We start from the raw sequence: 22,241 nt of genomic DNA, 5'->3' as shown, positions 1-22,241 counted from the left end.
GTTGAATTTAGATTTTTTTTAAATGTCTCGTCAAAGAATGCTGCCTCCTTTATCCGACGCAATTAGTTCCAGCTTCCTTATCTTCAGGTAGCTTTATACCATTAGGTAATTTGGTTTGAAGCGAAGAGGATTTGACATGAATGATCGACTTCATTGTATAGTTAGTGTCTTTCAAGACGTTTGATAAACAGAATGGTCAGTTGTTCCTGTTTCCCTCCTGAAATGATTATGGGTGTGCAATGCTGCGTTTTGTTGCTTTTGCATGATTTCTTAATATTAAATATTTTGTAACAAAACGTGGCAAGTAAAAGAAGAGATAAATCAAAGTCCAACATTAGAAGACTCATTGAAACCATAAACAAGTAGCACTATGTAATGTACGTGAAATTGCCAAGCTAGATTAACTCTGGTGATAGTTCGAGATTCAACATGTACAAATGTTGTTAACATGAGCACTTTAAAGAGGCAATTTTATACAAACCCTTCAGTAATCTGAATTACACTTGTACACCTGGATATCAATTCAGAGATTTTATCTTCTTTAATGACTTTCTTGATTCCCCCCCCCTCTCTCTCTCCTCCCTAGAGGCAAGGCTGGATCCATGTATAGTAGTGTGTGTGTGTGTGTTTGTGTGTGTGTGTGTATATATACTATATATATATATATATATATATATATATATATATATACACACACACACGCATATATATATGTATAATACACACACACATATATATATATATATATATATATATATATATATATATATATATATATATATACACACACACACACACACATATATATATATATATGTATGTATATATATAATATATACTGAGTAAGTTGTCCACATGTTGGCGTAATGGTAACATCAAAGATAAAACTGAAACCAAGTTCATGCTGTAATCACTAACCACCGAAATAATCTGTTGGTAATTACAGCATGAACTTGGATTCAGTTTTACCTTTGATGTTTTACATATATATATATATTATATATATATATATATATATATACACTGTATATATATATATATATATATATATATATATATATATATATATATATATATAATAAAATGTAGTGTGTGTGTGTATGTGAAGTTGGATGTGTGTATACGGGAAGATATGAGTATATGAAAAACATGAATTTTTTTGTGTTCTTGTGTTGTTGTTTGAATGAATTCCATGTCATCATAATGCAACGGCAACAATGAACGAGTATACTGCAAACACCATCTCCACAACCAGCAATGTGGGAACTGTAAATGCTCCCTCCCCCCCTCCCCCCCACACCCCCCCCCCTCCCCCCCCCCCCACACACACACGCACACCAAAATGTTTTAATCACTGACACACATTTCAAGCATTCAATATTTTACAAGAAAAGCACCTTCACATAAAGTAAAATATGATATTCTGCTATAGACATTTTTAAAAACAAAATCAATTTATTCCTCATAGTTTTCTTATGAAATACATAATGTTTAGTCAATTTGATGCAACGGCAAGCCTTCTGTACCCATATTTGAAGGCATCAAACACATGAACAGACACAGCAAGTAACAATCTGAAAGAGCTGTAAAAGGACAGATTTTAAGCAGTTTGAAACTGTCCAGCACATTCACTTACACAGAACTACATGCGCATTGAAACAAGCAAAAAAATGTTTCATATTTTCCATGCAATTTCATTACAAATGTTACATTGCTACTCTGGCTTTCTTCTTTTTCTAAATGAGAGCTCTCAATTCTGCACGAAATGTTTCATTCGATAAGTTTGATTTAAAAGCTGTCATCAAATTTACAGATGTGATAAAATGTCCAGAAGGCCTTTAAGCCCGAAGCACGGAAATCCCAATGAAGCATAAGGCAGAAATGGCTTGGGAAATGCTGATGTCAATAGTACATGCAAAATAGAAAATACACGAGTACCGTTATGTGTGACTAGGAAAAAACAAACACATGCAAATACACTTGAAATTTATGCAGTGCATGGTATTACACATTTCAGCATGGCAAGAAAACGCTTACTCTTCACTTGATCAAAATGTCAAATGTCAGAATCAGCAATTGAAACAGATCATCAGTTCCAAGATCTCAAAACTGGAGTGACATAATTACTGGAAAGCCAATGAAAATGTTGCAAGGTTTCCAGTTTATATTGCTATGGCTTTGAAATGTCCTTCTGAAATACATATCGGTTTTTGACACAAAAGATCTTTGACCAAAATTGTCACAAACGAAGCTTTGTTTCTTATTATTTTTTCAAACAATAATGTTTCACATACATCACATGTCCGGAGCTATCGGAAAATACTTTGTCTTTGGCAAAATGCGTCAGTATTGCTTCTAATCATTCACACTATAAATGAAGACATTGATTTTAAGATGTCTTCTGGTTAAGTTAAGTCATCTTCCTGCATCATGAAGGTCTTCCATGGAAAACTGCTTCCTGTATGAAACAAATACTGTTGAACAATTTCATCAAGCATTATGAGACAATAACATCTACCTACCGAGGAAAAACAAAAGAATTACAAACTTGTTCTTGATTCAATTATAGCAAGTATTACAGATGAGAACTGCAACGGAGATTTGGCTGAAAAGGGAGAAATCTGATATCTCTTCAAAAATGTAAAGTTTGATATCATAATTTACCAGCAGTCCATATTTCAAGGTCAAGGTATTATGAAAAATTGGAACCTTTTTCAGTTTGAAGGAATGCGATTATGGATTCTGGAACCTATCTGCTTATTCATAGCCTAGTTAATCTTACATTGGTCTATAAAGCGCATTAAAATTTCAAAGCAGATTTTTTGTTCTCGAAATACCGTTGACAAATTGTTAGAACATTTAGAGTCTTTCAAATTTTAAGAAACCCTAATTCATAGAGTTGATGTTGAATGATTTCATCAAAATTTCATGGTGATGATTCAAACAATGAACTTATTTACATAAATAAAAACCCAAATTCTCAAAACAGGGATGGTTTGCTGAGCATCAAATAAGGCAATGGCTTTACACACATACATGTATCAAGAAATGTATTTTGTAAAACTATTATGCATGCACATGCACACTACATTGTATGTACTTCTAATGAAAGGAGCAATACATATTAGATAAGGAAAAAAACAATCATTGATTTCTGAAGTCATGAATTACTGCACCTGACTGAAAAAAAAAAAAAATCAAATAGGAATGTGTAGTTAACAGACAGTGAAATAGAGAGAGGTTCAACTTATGTAAGCCCCCACCCCCTCGTGACAAGAATTTCAGAATAAACTTGCACAGTGTACCTTTAGACCCGTTTTATATGTACCTCCTTTTAGTATTTGCACATACTGCATGTGTGTGTGTCCTGGAAAGAACAATTTTTCTATATTTTTTGTTCAGATTAAATCAATTTAAGAAGAGGTGTTATTGAATATAGAAAATATAATTTGGTCACACAGACTTTAGTTAGCCTCATATTCAGGCTTTGCCACCGCAAAATGCAATGGAATGTTGGCTGCAATCTTTTTGAAGAGATCATGCCCTGGCACTCGGGTTGACACTTTACTACCCTCTGGGACATATCAAGGAATGTCTTCCTTCATTAATGCAACATTCTAAAAAGCAGACACTTTCATTGCCCTTTATACTGCCCTGTTCATAAGTATTATAGCATCAATTTATTCTTGTTTTCTTTTTTTCTTTGCGTCTGCGCACTCAAACGATAATTGTCGAGGCAATCACACTGTAGTTGCACAGTCAGACCAGCCTACACTTTTGTCCTCACAAATGCAGCATGTTCATACTTTCTTGGTCTTCCCGCTACCCCAAACCCTGAAGCACTGAAGGGAAGGGCAACAAGAATATTACACTAAAATCAAAATTGGAAGGGTGGTGCTGAATCACAGACTAGCAGAATACCACTGCCCAAACTGAGGTGAATTTACAGCAAAGTAAGAACTGAGGAAGTCATTACAATTTGAGAACAATGCGTGATCAATAATTTCAATAAGGGGTAATAGTGTGTCCCTGTGAAAGGAAGGGGACAGGGCGTGGAAAGGGGTGCTTAAGTCAACAGTAAGGCTGGTCCTCACGGTTCCCAGGACTTCTTCAGAACGGTCATCTGCCGTTACCTGACCTGCTTGAGCTCCACTTCAAAGACCAGCGTGCTGTTTGGCGGAATCGGGCCCGTCCGTTCTCTCCCGTACCTACATGATTGCAAACAAAATGGTCGTCAATAGTGTGTATAAAGTGTGTAATCAGCATTGAGTATGACTTCACAGAGAACAAGGATGACATATATTCTCACATCGAAGTATCGGTATCTGATCTGGCCTGAATAGTCTTTTTCTTGTGATCAGTCTGTTAAGGCTTTCCTGGGTCAATGTGCCATCATCGCCAAATGGGATGGCTGCAATACAAAACATCACAAATAGTAAAATGATATATAGAAATATGGACAGAATCCCACAAAATGACATGTTTTATAAAGCCGGAGAGGTTCACATTTCTGTGATTGTGACTGACACGTGTTAAGTAAAATATCTTTCTTTCTGCATCCTGAAGTCCATAAAGTAAAAAATGAACATGTGTGAAATTGTCTTACTAACATGATATCACAAAATGCTGTAGCATTCCCACTCAGTGAACACAGCACATGGATTAAAAAAACAAAACAGAAAAACCTCTAGAAATTCTGAACTTTTGCATGGATTGTACCGTTTTTCCTCAGACTTCATCGATGTGTTCTAGTTACAGCATTCATTGAATCCATGTTATAGGTCTGGAATAAATCCCCTTTTACGGCCACATGTCTACTGGTACTGCATGCACATCCAAATGAATATTTGCTAAATTCATAAAATGTGTTGCTGAGATGAACCTACCCTTGAGAAGGTGGCACTGTCAGTCGGCGTTTCCCTCCAACCTTCATACCTGTCGATGGAATACAGGGATGAAGAAGAAAAAAACTGTCAATCCCTATTGCAATGGGCAGATATCAAAGAGGCATAGTCATGTGATTTCATGCAGACTCTGCTCAAGATAGTTTGTCCGTACTAATCATGTATCACATGCCTCATATTTTTCTTTTTATTTGTATGAAAAGGATCAACTTAATCAAAAGAGAAATATGTATGTAATGACTGTTTTGATATGTTTTAAACAGAGTAAAACAGAAATGAGTTTGTCAAGATAACTTTATTTTCCTCACTATGAGTAGATCCTCACTGTATCTATACAATTGCAAAATATACAGTTAACAATACAGAAAACCTAAAGATGGGCACATAGTCAAATCATTTATTTGGTAAAACAAATCTATAGAGAAGTAAAAAGTTTGATGTTTTGCAGCTTGCTTTAACTGCTTCATAATTCTCCTCTTAAAATTCATCTGATCGGCAAGTTTACCTTGCTATATCAGTACCAACTCTCTTCTGTCTTTCTTAGTATTTGGGCAAAAAATAAAAATAAATAAACAAATAAATTATCTCCAGTGATTTTACCTCTTGCAATATCTGATATTGATACGATGTAATAAGTTTTTCCTGTAAGATTTACATTTACCTCATTTGAACAGAGATAAGAAGGCAAGTACCAACTGAAATAAAGCAGATAATCTTTCAATCACAACAGAACACACTTATGTATACAATACCAAACGAAACAAACAAACAAACAAACAAACAAACAAACAAAGATTTGGCCAGTCTTAAAAACAAAACACTGGTAAATATATAATCATCTCCCATTTTTTTCCCTCTTTTTTGTCAGGAAACTTTTTAATGGCAAAGGTTAAAAGAATAAACACAAAAACAAACAGACAGGAATTTTAATATCATGCTTCTCATAAAGAGACGTGAAAAAAACAAGAACTGTGTGCAAAAACAAGCTGTGTTGAAAGTGTAGTAGGCAAAACAAAATAATCAATCACATTGAGATCTTTCACATTCAACAGTCCTCCCCACGACCAACGAACCCCAAAGCATTTCTTAACCCGTTGAGGACGGATTGATTTTGCTTCAACACGCATTTCCCATAGGCACCTGCCCGAGTATACTCGGGACTTGTCTTCAACGGGTTAAGAGCTATCATGTGACTGGTATTTACCTCTGACCCCTTCATCCCAGCCTTTGATGACCTCACCACGGCCTAGTATAAACATGAATGGCTTCCCGGACAGTTTGGAGTCAAATTCCTTGTGGTTGTTGGCAAACACACCCTTGTAGTACACAAACACCTGTAGAAATATGGGAAAGGAGAGAAAAATCTGTTAATGTGCACATTGCTGCTGCAGCATTCCATATCATGATATTCAAATTAAGCCTGTCTACACCAAGCTTGATTATAGTCCTGGCATTGGAAAGCAATTGCAACCCCCCCCCCCCTTCAAACTTGTATTTCAGCTATTAAATGTATATGCCATCTGTTTTGTGAGCATTTCACAAATCCCGACTTGTAAGACAATTCAACAGTTTTTTTGCCTCGTATTCAAGAACCACAGTGACAGAAAGCGAAGCATCATCCCTTGCACAGACCAGTTCCTAAGTTCCCAAACTGGACGACAATATGCATGGCATTTGTCTTACAGGAGGCAACATTTTGGCAAAGTTGCTGGCTGACAAATTTGCAGCATCGTCACCTATAATATAGAGCTAAGTCCACATGATTTTTTGTTTTCAAATTGCTTTGTTTTGTTTTGTTTTTCATTGGCTGCAGCAAACATATTTGTTCCCACTGCCACATCAAGACTGATAAGAAAATACGGATCGGATACATTACCACTGATCTCTATAGGAAGTATCTGGATATCTCATAGGCCAATCGCTTTGAAGCCGCTGTGCAGCCTTCTTACCACACACATTGCCCATACATTTGTGTACAGTGTTCATGTCATCATGTGATCTTGGTGACAGTCTCCGCTTGGAAATGCATGCAAGTCCCCATCGAGTGTGCCTGGTAAGATGGCGGCGCGGCGGCTTCACTTGTTGTACAGCATGAATGGGTCAATGTGATATCCAGATACATCCTATGGAGATCAGTGATACATTACATGCCACTAACCTTTCTTCCAGGCTTTGCTACCTTGCCTTCCCCCAGCTTGATATCTTCTATGGAGGTGCCTGACTGGAGCTTAACTTTCTTTGGTGCAGTGGTCTGTGGAATGAAAGTGAAAGACTATTATTATACCTACCTGGCAGAAATATGCAACAATGCACTCGTCACACAAGAGTCAGAAAGACAATATAGCTGCCACTGTCCAGTTGGGACAATTAATGAAACAATGCCATGTTACCACCTACAAGGCACAATATCTTATATCTTCTTGCAGGACAAAATATAGATCTAACAGGACAGGCCATGATCAAATATTTGTCAGAATTGAAACTTTATGTAAACCAAGCTTTCTGAATGTAAGAAAAACATGAATAATACAAAACAAGAAGTTATGCATATCTACTACCAGCCACGGAAATTACCAGTATGACCGCATACACTGAATGGTAGCTTCAGAGTTATAGCTGGACAGCAAATCATGAAGTCCATAGGGGCACAATGTGCCCAGCTACACCCCAATTTCGGCCCTCCACATAATAGTATAAGTTTGTGACTTCTTTCCTGTTCATGACAGCTGCTACCTTGGACAAGGGTCATAGTGTCTATTGCCAAGAGTGCATAATGAGTTAAAAAAACAACACACAAAACAATACAGAAACTGCAATAAAAAAATAACAACAATACAACCCCATGTTTCACTTCTTTTGTTTTAAACAGAAAACTGTCTATGCAACTGATTGATAAATTGCCCAACATCAACAACAAAGTAGGGCACTTTGTTAAACAGTTGCATAAAAAACTTCTCGACAGAAGAATTTCATGACATTGAATAAAGGCGACTGTCTGATCAACTCTTCATCCCACTAAGAGATAAGCCTAGCAGAAACATATATATATATATATATATATATATATATATATATATATATATATATATATATATATATATATATATGTGTGTGTCTCTCACTGTTTTCTGAGCTTCTGGCTGTCTCTTGACTGCTTTCTCTTTCTTCTGAGCCTGGATGTTTTCCTTGTTGTCACCTTTTGCATTCTTCAAGGGCTGTCCACCTTTTCCTTCACTTTTCTGGCCCTGCATTGTAGGAACAGACAATCATAGGGTTCTTATATGGCTGAATTTCTGTAAAAATTCATTAGAAAAAATAAATAGGAAATCTAGCATACGTGATCAGGGAAAGTACTGATAAATGATTGATTGAAAAAGGTAAAGCAGTAATGGAGGGTGGTATACCCATCGCTGAGTTTGATTCAGCTACTTGTAGGTCTACCTTTGAAAGGGGCTCAAGAATGTGACCGCTCTTGGCAACTATTTGAATGCATCTGCTCAGATTTGAGAGCAAATATCCTTGACGGTTTGATTCTCACCTCAGCTTCAAGGTAATTTGACCCAGTTTCTATGACTATTTGGACCCTGTAAGCTACTACAATGAATCATTCAATACTTCTCAAGGTCTCAGCACAAAATGTAATGTACCTGTACTCCTGCATCATTAAAGGGATATATCTTTTGCAATACGACACAAATGTCCCTCAAATAGGACATAACCATGGCGGTCCCGTGTGTGAGAGAGTCACACCCTATGCACATAAAAGATTCTGCTTCATTTATTCGTTGCAACGAGCAGAGTGCATAACCCTATGAAGTGGTCCATCACTCCATCCCAAGTACATTAACTGGACTCCATGGAAAACCAGAAGTGCAGCTGACTATGGGCTACCCAGCCATGTTGTCAGATGGAAAAATAAAATCAAACAAACAAACAAACAGAAACTGTACAGTGCTTCAGCCCTCAGTCACCATGTCCATTGCCCCATTTACATGAAACATCTTCTATTCTGTCTTTAATTTTACTCCATTAAAAAAAAAAATATATATATATATACATATATGATATAAGAAAAAAACAACCAGTCAATTTGTACACAGTGTGAAATTGTACTTAAAGGTTTCAACATCTAGCCCATTACTGTCCCCCACTCTTCACTTTTTGCCCTCCTTACAACCCCCATATGTCGCTTCCCTCTTCAATTCTCCTCTTTCTAGGCTCTTCTGTCAAACAATGATCCGGTTAAGGACTACATACACATGGCGTCACTGCAAATCTTTCTCCCTCATTTACTTCACCATGCAATGCAAACCTTCAAACAACACACTTAAAGGTTTATTCATGCAGGTCTCCCTTCTAATGATGGTAGAGTTCATTTTGACAATACACCTCATTCCTGACAAGTTTTCCCCTTTAATGTATGCAAATGGCTAAAGTGTTGAATCAAAGAAAAAATCTGCACTAGAATCCACTTCACTCACATTAGTAGATACACCAGCATCTTGTCCACTTCCTGCCTCCCTCTTGATTTGTGACTTGTTCTCCTTGGTGGACTTTGGCTTGTCTTCTGTGAATTGGACAGGATAAAGCAAAGCATCTCAGTAAATCAAAGACTTGCAATGGCAGGAACTACCTATGCTGTCAATGACACATCTTATGATACAGTTCTAGTTGTGAGGAAACTCAAATGAGGGTATATGGAGAGTGTGTCTTTCAACCATTTGAAATTAAATTTTGTCAGGTATTTCACAATTCAAAACTAGTAAAATAGTGTTTGCCATACATAAAGGCAAGAAGAGAATAGTACAGCACATGAAAATTGCTAATACTCATGACAACTAACAGGTTGGTCTTGTCATATTTTCCCAAGAAATGCCTTAACTTGAAGGAAATATTCAAAGACAATTCTCTACCCTTTAAAACATTCAATTGATACTAGGTGTTTCAAAAAACATTTCCCACTTTTGATCATTAATAATTCTGAAACTGTTCATTCGATAAAACTGTCATTGATATGAGTAATAGCTGAATAGTGTACAATTTTGTTGAAGGTAATTTAAATGTGAAAGCATAAATCAGTTTCATTAAATCTTAGATTGATTTTGAAGTAAGGTTTCAGATTTTGGTCAAATTTTAACCCTCTGTACAAAAATGAACTTTACACAGAAACCAATGATGTGTATGTGAGTGTGTGCTGACAATGGCCCTGAACAATGGACATGCCTGAACCACCTGTTCACTAGGCGTCAGTCTCGCGCTCCCAGGCACATGAATGCTTAATCAATAATTCATGTTGATTGCCCTGGGCACTGCTAGTCTGAATTCATGCACGGTAAAGGGTAAAATGCATGCACATGGAAAAAGTAAGCACATGTTTCCATTAGACAGAAAGATCCGTCTGTCCGGAGGACTCTTTATATTTTGCCATTAACGCTGTCCTCCGTATACGGAGGGGATCCGTGAAGCCAGACGCAGTCTCCGCGGAACATTCCCCGACGGACAGATACAGACCGATCTTTCGGTCAAATGTTTCCATGTGCTTGCAAACACCACATTTCATTCCAGCTGGCAATCATTTTCAAATTTTGCTTCACATATCACTAAATTTGGCATATACTCAAGCATAAATGATCTAAAGTTCCTCATTTTTATACAACTGTCTACTAATTAAATAGTCTGACAAATTTTCGCTTTTTCGATAAAAAGAGATCATTCTTGTTAAAGAGGTCAGCAGCATTTATCATTGGGACGATTTGTTTACCAGTGGATTTGTTTAAGGCTCCATATACACAAGTGTATACTCTAATTGATTTTCTTTGCTTCCTGTCACCATGTTTACGATAGAATAGAAGGTATTCATTGTAATTTCGTTTTTCAGAAGTAGGGAGAGCACTGTCGCGACTCAAAGACAGTATCGGCAGGTGTTTGACTTTACACAGATACATTGTACTGCCAGAGGCTGAATAAAGACTAGTTGTGACAGTGGAATTTCTCATGAATAAAATGAAGCATTCAAACCCTGGCCATTGTTCAGGACCATTGTCAGGGTGTTAACCACACACTCCCATACACACCCATTGACCCCTGTGCAAAGTGAGATTTTGTACAGAGGGTTGAAAATTGAGCAAAATCTGGAACCTAACTGTGAAATTAATCATGGATTTCATGAAACTGATTTATGCTTTCATATTTAAACCACCTTCAACCAAATTGTACAGTATTCAGCTATCACTCATATCAATGTCAGTGTTATCTGATATATAATTTATGAATTATCAAGAATCAAAAGTGGGAAATGTTTTTTGAAACACCTAGTATGAAACCAATAAAAAATGCATATTACAAAAAGGACATTTTGATGGCGGCTATTCTGATGGCAAATGTCCAACCAAAAATGCAAATTGGTGGAGATATGGGGGTGGGGGTGTGAAGGAGAAATACTCCATGTACACAAGTTTACTACATGAATTCAAATCGCAATATATTCCAAATCTAAATATGGTGTATTAGAAAATATAAGTTTGGCATTAAACTGCAGAGAGCAATCCAAAAGACCACACTACTCAAAGACATGCAAAATAGGTATATCTGATGATGTCATAATAATCATGACATCATCAGATACCTTCAGATACCTAAAGTTACCTTCTTCATCTTCCTCACTGTCATCACCATCATCATCATCATCATCGCCATCTTCATTTGAGTCATCATCATCGTCATCATCTCCATCTGCAGCTGCTGGTATAAAGTCGCCATCATTTTCCTCATCATCCTCATCCCCATCAGCCTCTGCCAGCTCGTTCTTTGACAGGGCCTGGGCTTCCACGGCAGCTGAAATGAAATTCAATGGGAACTGCAAGTCACTCAGATGTCACCAGACATTCTTCACAAAAGATCTTTTTTTTTTTGCCTGCACTCATATCATTTCGCATTGCCTGACGAATGAAATTGCAAGATTGAAACAATTCACACAGAAAGTCAAGTAAGAGAAATATGGTGATGTACACGAATGCTCACTATACAGCTGTGAGAGAAGTATAGATAATGATATACCGTAAAGCCCTTTCAGGATGACATGATGGTAAGGCTGTACAAAAATACGATTCAAAGTCAATGCCAAGGAGTCAACATCGTTGGATTATTAAATGCACCTAAAGCAAAGTATGTATGGGCTGAAAACTGACTGAAGTGATACATACCTGCATTGTTTGAATTTCATGCATTATTTTGGATGACAAGAATGAAGGAGTGGCACATATAACACAGTGCAACAAACTAACAATTTGACTTTAAAAAAAAAAAGATTGAGACATGAGAGTGAGAGAGACCAACAGTAGAAAGCAGAAGAAATGGAGGCTGGATGACTGAAACATACCTTTCCTCTTTTTCTTCACAGTGGAGAAGGTTGCCTCATCAGCTACAGGCTCCAACTGTGATTTCCTCTTCTTCTTCTTGGCACTCTTTTCCTTGGACTTTTTTGCTTCAGGTACACAAAGAGAGTGAGAGAGTTTGAGAAGGTAACAAAACAAAACAAACAAACGAAAAAACACAGAATTTCAAATTAGTGACTGTTTTCATAGGCCTGAGGGTACCAACATGACTGAACTGTGCATTCTACCCCCAGATCAACAGTGTTTGCTTATGGTATTTATTTAAACCAAAAAAAAACATTTTCAACAAATATCATTTAATAATACATATACACCTGGCTCTTTTTTTTCACATTTATTGCATTCCACTCAATTATTGCCTTACATAGGTTATGGAATTCCAGCATGGGACTGCTGTCGTAAACAAGATCAGAGTTTTTGTAACTGATACAGAAAAGAGCCATGCAGATATAAAATTTGCAACATTTCTTGAACATACGAATGCCTTGTTGTTGTTTTTTCGAGTAGAATATTAAAGATCCAGGACTTCCAGATTCCATATATTTTACATATTATTTTCATTCTGCTATTTGTTTGTGCTCCACATTTTGCATATTCAATTCTTCATACTGTATGTCAACAATTCCCTCGCAAAGTGGAATACCGAACAATAAAACACACAAATAAAACATGGTAGGAGAGAATATTGTAATACTGGACGCTTACTTTTTTTATTTTTTTCTTATTTTTTTCCTCTGAATTCTGTTTTCAAAGGATGATATTGTGAGCAAAATAACACCAGTTATTCACTTAGTCCTGAAAATTATGTTATTTCGCAAAATTATGTGAATCATGCAAAATTATGTGAATTATTCACTCCAATTTCTAAACAATAATACTTCAAGCTAACCCCTCTTCAAAAAAGTTATAGTTTAGAGCAGTGCAAAATCGTTTTATAATTCCTCAAGATTTTCGTAACAGAATAATCAACATCTTTCACATCTTATTCATGCAACAGAATCACTATTCAAACCCACGATTCACAGTACACATTCGTACCCAGCAGATGACAAGAGAAAAATGGCAACATGAATGTTTAAAACAATTTACCAGGTAAAATCTTGTGATTAATCTACATCTTCTTCCAAATCTGAAATAAAATGTGAACTTCTTAGCATTTCTACATTTTGGGGTTGTATTTTTGGCAATTTTGACTTAGTAAGATAGGTCTGCAAAGTCTCATATGTATAGAATGTCATTATTACGCAGAAATATACACGTCCGGAATTACCATACTGTCTGGTAATACCCTGTCTGTATATAAATATGTTACCTTTATCTGGAGTCCACTCCTCCCCATCACTGTCATCATCATCCTCATCACCTGCATTCTGTATCATCTGGAGCAGCGATACATCTGGAATTCACAAGCACAAATGACACAAAAGTCCCAAAAATTTCAACTGCTCAATCCCTGAGCTCTCGAAAGGCACTTTCAACGTGGTCACATTTCCTTTAGCTTCCTCCTGCATTGCGAGGGGATGTCAGGAGCAACAATTGGCGGAAGGGGGACTACGTAACTGAGCATCATACATGGAATTGCTGGGGTTGATCCTCATTCTTTTTCCATGATGCACAATATCAGACTTAATGGCAATCCAGGAATAAAAAGTCAACATCTTACACTGGAAGTAGTTTGCAGAATGATGAGTCTGCAAGATAGTGACTACATACCTATTTATTATCACAGAAAAGTGAGCCACCTAGCTTCAAGCTCTCAATTTTTAAAGATAATGTTGCTTTACTTTATCTCTCACCTGCAGATGAAGAACTCTCTTCCTCTGAATCCGTCTCATCGTCCTCCTCGTCATCTTCCTCCTCCTCCTCCTCCTCCTCATCCATCAAAAGGCTTTCTGCCTGCTCAAGCAATCCCTGGCTGAAATCCACTGGGTTGTCAGTTACCAGGTAACCTGTCAAGTGTATTGTGCCTGGTGGCAAAGGACATATCACAGCGAAAGACAGCTTACACTCTGTATGTCTTGCAGAACATAATGATCAAATACTGTATTGTCTTGAACCACACATGCACATTAGATATCAACTGCTTTTTGGTGTCTATGAGAAGTTCATGTGGAAATTTCTAAAGACACAAAACAGCACAAAAATAAACAAAGAAATATAAAACAAATTGTCATACACAAAGCGTGTTTTGAATCACTCCCATAAATTGATCTTCGTGTTTATTAGCAAATACAAAATACAGAGAGCAGGGCAATATATGATGCTTTGCATAGTTCTGAAGGAGAATTTATTAATTTTAGGATCTGGTTTTAATGATGTTGTTTGCCACTGGAATTCCATTTTGGTAATCCTTTTGAAACCACTCTGACAATCTGTTGTAACTTTATACGATGAATATCCACAGTAATTCTGGTTTGAGCATTACAATGAAGGGACCTGGCAATGTCTCTACATGTGTTGCTCAAATGAAAGAGAGTTTAATACGGTTGGAGTGGGTGCTACGTGGTAATTGATGATCTGTGACAATCATGCAGAATGTAATCATGCCTACAGGAGAGCTTTGGTGTGGGTTCAAACTGGCAAAAACAAAACAAGACAAAACAAAAACGGAATGACAGTGGTTTCATTCTATGATGAAAGTAACTTCATGATGAATAACACCATCAAGTACTTCTAATAATTATGTGAAACAACTTGTACGGAGGAAATGATAGCCTGTCATCTCTTAAAAGCCAATAAGGCATGGATAATCATTCCTCTGTTTTCAGAGTTGTCAAACCATGCTTGTTTACCCTAAGAGTTTGTACCCATGATATGATATCTAGGAAGGGCTTAAATTTGTCACAAGTGCCATAAATCTACAAAAGCGAGACACAAACCTTTGCCTTCTGAGTAGAAGCTGATCTCTGAGCCCTCTGAGAGGTTGAGGTTGAGTTGTTGCTGGAAGCAGGGAAACGGATGCTTATCTCCATAGATAAGCGTGCAGAGGAGAAATTCTGCCTTTTCATGTCTGACAAGTAACTGAGTAATGCCTGGTGAAAATGAATGAATGAAATAAAATGAAATGTGTGGAAGGTATAATGGTGTTTGATCTTCATCACCACCATGTGGGATTTCATAATTCTGTTGACATGTAAGTCAATTACATGCACTTTTCCAGGAATCGTGGTAGGGCCAGAAATTATACTGTGCTTTAGTTGAATACATACAAGAATAAAAGATAACTACAAAGATTGCACGTAACACTTGTGTGAATCAAAAGCCAAAGCTATCATCTATTACACAAACAATTAGGAAGAGTCAGAAGTGGGAATGCAAATCTATGTCTTTTAAGTACATTTTCAAATTCATATGTCCTTACAAAAGAGATTGTCAAGAATATAAGTCAGGTTTGACAGCTAAGAAAATAACATCAAAATTAAAATACAAGCACTTTTCTCAGCATTTTGAATATGAGTGTCCAGAAAAAAGCAAAAAAAAAAAAAAAAAAAAAGGAAATAAGCATCCAGAAAAAAAAAAGTACAAAGATAGAAAAGACAAAAGATCAAATAACAAAGAAAAGAGGAAGAAAGAAAAGGGATTTTAAGAGAAGAAAAAAAGAAAACAAATTAGACACAAAAGTCTTACCAGATTTTTCTCTCGTGTCTAGTGCTGCCATCGACACATGAAACGACTGCTCCACTGTTTGGGAATAGTGTTTCCCAGGTTCTATCGTCAAACCTTAGATCAAAGCAAAAACAGTGACAGCCATCACAATTGCTATAGATTGGCCTTTAGCATGAAATCAAGCAACATTCACAGGACAAGTTAAATTTCTGATTGCATCTTAACCATGTTTCCTTGCTGGGCATATACTGGTTTCAAGTTTTACTGCAAATAATGGCTTTACCATTTCATAAAATATATATCTATATACACATACATCTTACAGGGCACACCCACACATATTAATAAACTCCAATTCCACCCATCACTCAGTTTTATTCCTTTATGTGCCCACCCCAGTCACTTAGTCTCTCTTGCTAAGTTTTATCATCAGCATTCAGTAATCCATCAAAATTTGACCTATCTTCTAATGCCATTAGTAATGGTTCGGTTCTAGTTGTAATTTTAATGCTTGAATGCCCACCTGGGTGTAGCTACTGTAAATTATGTGCTCCTGTCCAACATTTTAATATGCACATAACATGCCATGGACAATGGTGCATGGTGACAATAATAAGGATTAGGGGGATTAAGTAAACACTATTCATTGACAATTACCAACAAAGTCTCAAAGAAAATATTCCAGCTCGTATGTCAACAGTGTACAAAGTGATAAAGGGTTCAGCAATATAGACATCTTGACAAATCTAACATTGCTGGTTAATTAGGCCTAAAGCCCTAACAGTAACACGTCACGTTTAAGGCCAAGTAAAAAAAGAAACCAGTTTCTCGTCCTCGCGCGCATCGATTTTTTTACTATTTACTATTTTCAAAATGGCGCTGGAAATACCAAGAAATTCATAATTCTCGTCCCAGCCCGCTCCCCGCCCGCATCGATTTTCAGTTGCCGCATCGACTTTTTTGATATTTACTATTTTTTCGGCCGCCGAAAAAAAACACGACAATTCACCTACCAATCGTGATGTCTCATTTCTAATGACGCCTTGCGTCCTCTACTTAGCTGGATCGAGTACAGCTGTAGCTTCTGTAGTGCGTATGTAATAACGCATGCATTTCACACTGCGAGCTCGGCAAGAAGGAATGACCCACAAAGCAGTCGAACTGTAGTTGGATGGGCGCGCGGGCCTGCCTGGGCTGTGATGTACTGCAGCTGCGCACTCGGTACGTCGTGAACGCGATAGCGGCAACATTTTTTGCGAACAATCGCTGATATTCCACGCATATTTTGCGCATTGTTCGTATTTTCCCCGTTTCTCATATTTTAAGCGGATGAATTGTACTGTACAAATGCTTGTGAGGATTGTATCGAGTTTGTATGTATGCATTTTCATGTCATTGTGACTATGTGCATGTGTGTGCAGTGTCGGAAGGTACGGTGCCAGTGCAGTGGCCGTGCCGGCCGCGTAATGTAGCTGTCAGGGTCCCCATCCCCCTGGTCTGTCAGCTGTCTGCACGCACGCATGAACACATTCGAATGTGTAGAGGCCCAAACATAAACACTCTGCTCTGCTCTGTAACGTTGCATCTGACGGCGATGTATTGTTCTATTTTGAAGAGAAAATGAATGCGCTTTTCCAGCAAATGTAGAATTATTAAATGGGTGTATCTAAAAAATAAATAATTCTTCCGCGGATTCTGGTTTGTCTCGTATTTCTGCGGGATATTTTTCTTTACGATGTAAATTTACGGACACGGCCGTGAGTCGTATCACCTGTAGTGTGATACAATCATTCATCATCCAAATGATGAGTGATTATCAAATGTCTTTTTAGAACATGAAGAAACATCTTTAAATGCTTAATGCTATAATGCCATATCAGTATCATTTTGACATCCAGTTTCCAGTTGAATGTGCTACAATTGTGCTGTGAAGAGATGCAGATACATACCAGCTGTGTGGACACAAAAAGTCACAAACACCAATGATAAATAAAGCAGTGTTTTGAATATCATGGAATTTATTTCAGTCGTAAATTTGTTGATAGAATGTTTTATACCTGTTTCAATTAACAGCACAATACATCAAAATTGCAAGTACACTGGTATCAGAAATGCCATTACAACACTAAATACCAGTATTAAGATGGTCATTTTCCCTTGACATCTGTAGTGGAAAGAAAAAGCAAATGTATTTCTGCATGCATGAAGTTTCATTTCAAGTATGGCACATATTATATCTATTTGTTTGAAAATGCACAGAGTGCAGGCAAGACATACACTCGGGACCTGGTCTCTCATAACACAGCTACCAGAGTGATATTTCATTTCATATTGGATATAGAAAATAGTAAAGCCCTCTCTTGTTACCTTTCTCAGAATTACCGGACGAGAAACACATATTACTTTCATTTTGACAATCCTCGAAAAAATAGTAAGATATCAAATAGTAAGGGCCTCCCTCATCGCCTTGCTCAAAAAACCCGGACGAGAAACTACTTTCTTTTTTTACTTGGCCTAATAATAATACTTATAGACATAACGTTAAGTTTACATGTTATTACACCGATTGTGATGGAAATCCATGGAATGACACTAAGGTAAGATGCGATTTCCTGCTACGTTCTCCCTGATCACTTCCAACGTGTTGTTACAGTGTGTCGATGAAACGAACCAATTCATTTGTGTTTTTGTTTGTTATTTGCCTACGAAACGATGTCGATGTTAACGAAATTATCACGAACGCATGGACCACATCAAGCATAAAATGCGGTGCGCGGGACTAAAGGTACGGAAAAAACAGCATGACAGCTACTCAAACGAAAACGAGGTATTTCAAAGTTTACAGCAAGTGTCAAAACACAAGGAATGAGTAAAAATCAAGACACTCACCCCAAAACATATTTCTCTTCGTGGAATGATAAGCTTTCGAATAAATCTGTAGACCTAGCCTTCTACGTGTTAACGATGTGGTCGTACGTTGCATACATACACGCGAGACTGCTTGGAATCACACAATAGACGTAGACGTAGATTAAATTATAGACCTCGCTCGTACATACACAGCCAACTACACAGAGTTCTGTGTTTGGAATAGGAACCACACGCACTACTAGTACTCGATCGTATTCAGAAATACTTGTACTTGTACGTTGGAGGCTCATTTGAAGGGGGCACACAAGATAACAGATATCCCCATACAGAAACACTTTCCCTGCAATGGCAATTTTGGCAAGTTTCAAAAACTTTGAACTTGAACTTCAACTTCGTTTTTTCTTTTCTTTTCTCAAATACAAATATCGTACATAGGCCCTATCCTGCTTCCTGATTGGTAGGTTGTTACAAGAAGATGTCATCGTATCAAGAATTGCTATCATGACTTTTACTTACCAGGGTACTTACTTGGAGTCTACTTGGATGTAGAAACGTATTAAAGCGTTGCTTGCCCCTCCAGGTTTCACTATCCCTCTGATATGGGTTGTACCCGTACTTTAGGGGATGGCTGTTCCAGTGTTTGTCAAGTATAGTTTTGAATTGATTTACACTTGTTGCTCTGACAGCTAGCTGCGTCTTGCAAGGAGTTCCAGTTGTTACAACTGCGAACAGAGAAGGACTTGTGGCGCAACATATATCTGGATCTGGGTTTTCTGACTTTCATGCTGTGGCCTCTGGTTCTGGAGCTATCTACCAATTGGAAAAAAAAAAATTGTGTACATCAAGGTGGTCAATCCTGTTCATGATCTTATAGATTTGTAGAAACTCTGCTCTTTGTCTCCTGTATGCAAGAGTCTCCAAACCCAGGGCTTGTAAATCAGTCTATGGATATTCCAGGTGGCGAAGATGTGGAAGTTGAAGTGTGGCTCTTTGCAGCACTTTCTCTAACAAATCCTCATCTTTTTTTTTCTAACATTGGACACCATACCGAGCTGCAATATTGTAGTGTGGGTCTGATGATAGACTTGTAGAGCTTGAGCCATCCTCTTTCATTCAGGCTGGAAAAGGATCTTTTCAAAATGCCAAGCTTATGGTATTGGCTCTTTTGGTTATCTCGGCGACGTGCTCGGAGACCGAAAGTGCAGAATTTCAACGGTCACTCCAAGGTCTTTCTCATGTTCAGCTACACGGATCTTACTTTGGCTACCAGTTGTTGATATGGTGTAGTCATTCTTCTGGTTCCGTTTCCCGTAGTGAACAACCTTGCATTTTGTGATGTTGAATTGCAACTTCCATTTATCGGCCCAGACTGAGACAGCATGAACGTCCTTTTGCAAATGTTCTGCTCTTCGCTTTGATTATCAACAACATTTTAAGGAGACTCAATTGAGGAAAATAATTCAGCATGACACTATCGCCCAGAAACTACAATACTCTTCAGAGATCTCAACACTGATCTCATGTAACTACACGTGTAGAGGTCAGTGGATCTCGACCATCATTGATAGTCGAACCAGGGACGTGGAAGGGAGAACCGAGTAGCTCCGACATGGTCGAACGAGCTCCACAGCACTGAACACAATGTCCATTGAATCCCAAGAAACAACAAACTTGACTCCTAATTCTGAGGTCGTCGTGGGGTGCGTTAGATCGATTGTGTCATCGCTCTGGTGATGAACATATCGTCCTTCGAATCGAAGAAGAGAAGATTCTTGCCATGCATTTAAGAATCTTCTCTTCATACAGTGATCAATAGGCCCCAGGATGTCTAACATAGGCCTATATAGTGCCCGCCACTAATCCCAAGCCACACAGAGCCTGTACTATAAAACGTCGACAACATCATCGTTAACTCATCTTTCTTCCCCCTTTTTCATTATGAATACAAATCACTCGAATGTCACACAAGATATCAATTTGAAACATAGGTCTGAAGGGTTACAGCTCGTTATTCCGAAGGTTCGCTATTCCGAAGGTTCGTTATTCCGAAGGCTCTTCAGTCCGAAGATTCGTTATTCCGAAGATTCGTTATTCCGAAGGTTCATTTTCGGATGAACAAATCTTCGGAATAACGCCACAAATATTCCGCTTAACGAACCCTTTTTCATTTTCGGATTAACGAACCTCTAGGTATAGGGAATTTGTGTGTTTCGGATTAACGAACCTTCGGAATAACGAACAGCACCCGGTCTTAAGACCGGACACTCTGCCATTCCAAAGACAGGCATAGACTAAAAAAAATTGATCTTTAACTCTAGCCATAATGTTACGTATCGGACATTCTCTCCCGCGGGGCATAAGCCCTATAAACATGTCAAAATATTACGAATAAACATGGGCCTACTACACTCTTTTCGAATAACACTTTGCACAGGATCGATGCCCCTGCTTAGTGATGAGTTAAAACCTGTCACGCTTTAATTTTGATCAGATTGATCAGCAGAGCATCCTATGTAAGACATAGGTGTACATAACTTATGCAGTCACTTATAATGCATACAATACAGTCCATATTTTACTCAGAATATACAGTGAACATATAGACGCAAAAGTGAAAGTCTAGTCAAAGTTACAGAACATAAGTGTATACAAAGAATAATAAGAAGGTAACATTCTATTCGAAGAGCACCAGGTTATCCAGATTAATGAGTGGGGCCCACAAAGAAAAGAAGTATCTTGATTCGAATATCTTCTTTCCTGCACTGGCTTTAGGTTTCTGGCATTCGTCAACATTAGCATTGAGTGAATAGGCCTATTCCTCGCAAATTCGAAAGTCCCCTGACCCACCGTGACCTGGCATCATGTCAACATTTTATTAAATTCTCAATATCAAATTTCATTGCACATTTATTATATTATGCGAGAAAAAGCGGACGGAACTGGACGATAAATTCATGAAAAGTGCACAGAGTCAGAAAGACAGGCTGCCACTTTGTTAAAAAGAACGTGTGTGTTCGCAGGAATCACATTCTATGCGCTCTTTTTCCCATATCATGTTCGTCAGAACCTGCCTCACATAGCAACAGGCGTTGAGACTATGCATTTCTGTAAACTTCTGTTGAAAGGATTCCACGTGGGAAATGCCACCCGCTTCAGATATAGCCATGTAGGACCTACGTTACGTAAGACAATGTCGTTTGGCAGACTGTGTTGTCTCTGTCGAAGGTGACATTCACGCCCTTAAGCCTTATTCGAAGAAGAAATGAATAGGAAGGTTGGTTGAGTTGGTAACGAGGAAGATTCACGAGAGAGTGCTTTTTTTTTCTTGTCATCATTAATTCCCCACTTGCTTTGAAGGAAAAACACTCCATTGCCAAGTTGATTTTAAGGGAGAAAATTTTCAAATAAAACAAGCACAACAAAAATTGTTTCCTTGTGGTCAGGCAAATATAGGAGTGTCATGAAG

General features: G+C 37.8%; 1 protein-coding gene across 1 annotated transcript; it reads right to left on the bottom strand.

Moving 5' to 3' along the window:
• Positions 1-4,129: 4,129 nt before the first annotated feature.
• Positions 4,130-18,803, bottom strand: LOC139739396 (46 kDa FK506-binding nuclear protein-like). Its single transcript, XM_071650017.1, has 13 exons — positions 18,794-18,803; positions 15,926-16,018; positions 15,178-15,330; positions 14,095-14,265; positions 13,611-13,694; positions 12,283-12,387; positions 11,550-11,738; positions 9,386-9,471; positions 8,027-8,149; positions 7,063-7,140; positions 6,109-6,238; positions 4,887-4,935; positions 4,130-4,208 (listed from the first exon to the last, which is right to left on the bottom strand). Exons 1-13 carry the CDS (start codon positions 18,801-18,803, stop codon positions 4,130-4,132), a joined length of 1,350 nt encoding a protein of 449 aa, XP_071506118.1.
• Positions 18,804-22,241: the final 3,438 nt, after the last annotated feature.

Source organism: Diadema antillarum, unplaced genomic scaffold (genome assembly GCF_040938485.1).
Source record: "Diadema antillarum isolate AM-2024a unplaced genomic scaffold, OU_Dant_1.0 seq00000798_RagTag, whole genome shotgun sequence".
Lineage (NCBI taxonomy): Eukaryota > Metazoa > Echinodermata > Echinoidea > Diadematoida > Diadematidae > Diadema > Diadema antillarum.
This window is presented reverse-complemented; position numbering and strand designations above follow the sequence as displayed.

Excerpts from the sequence above, each read along its gene's own strand:
- LOC139739396 (XM_071650017.1), bottom strand. Across the intron at positions 7,141-8,026 it reads AGCCAGAAGCTCAGAAAACA|AAAGTTAAGCTCCAGTCAGG; the intron begins GTGAGAGACACA and ends ACTGCACCAAAG. Across the intron at positions 4,209-4,886 it reads ACAGTGCCACCTTCTCAAGG|GTACGGGAGAGAACGGACGG; the intron begins GTAGGTTCATCT and ends GCAATCATGTAG.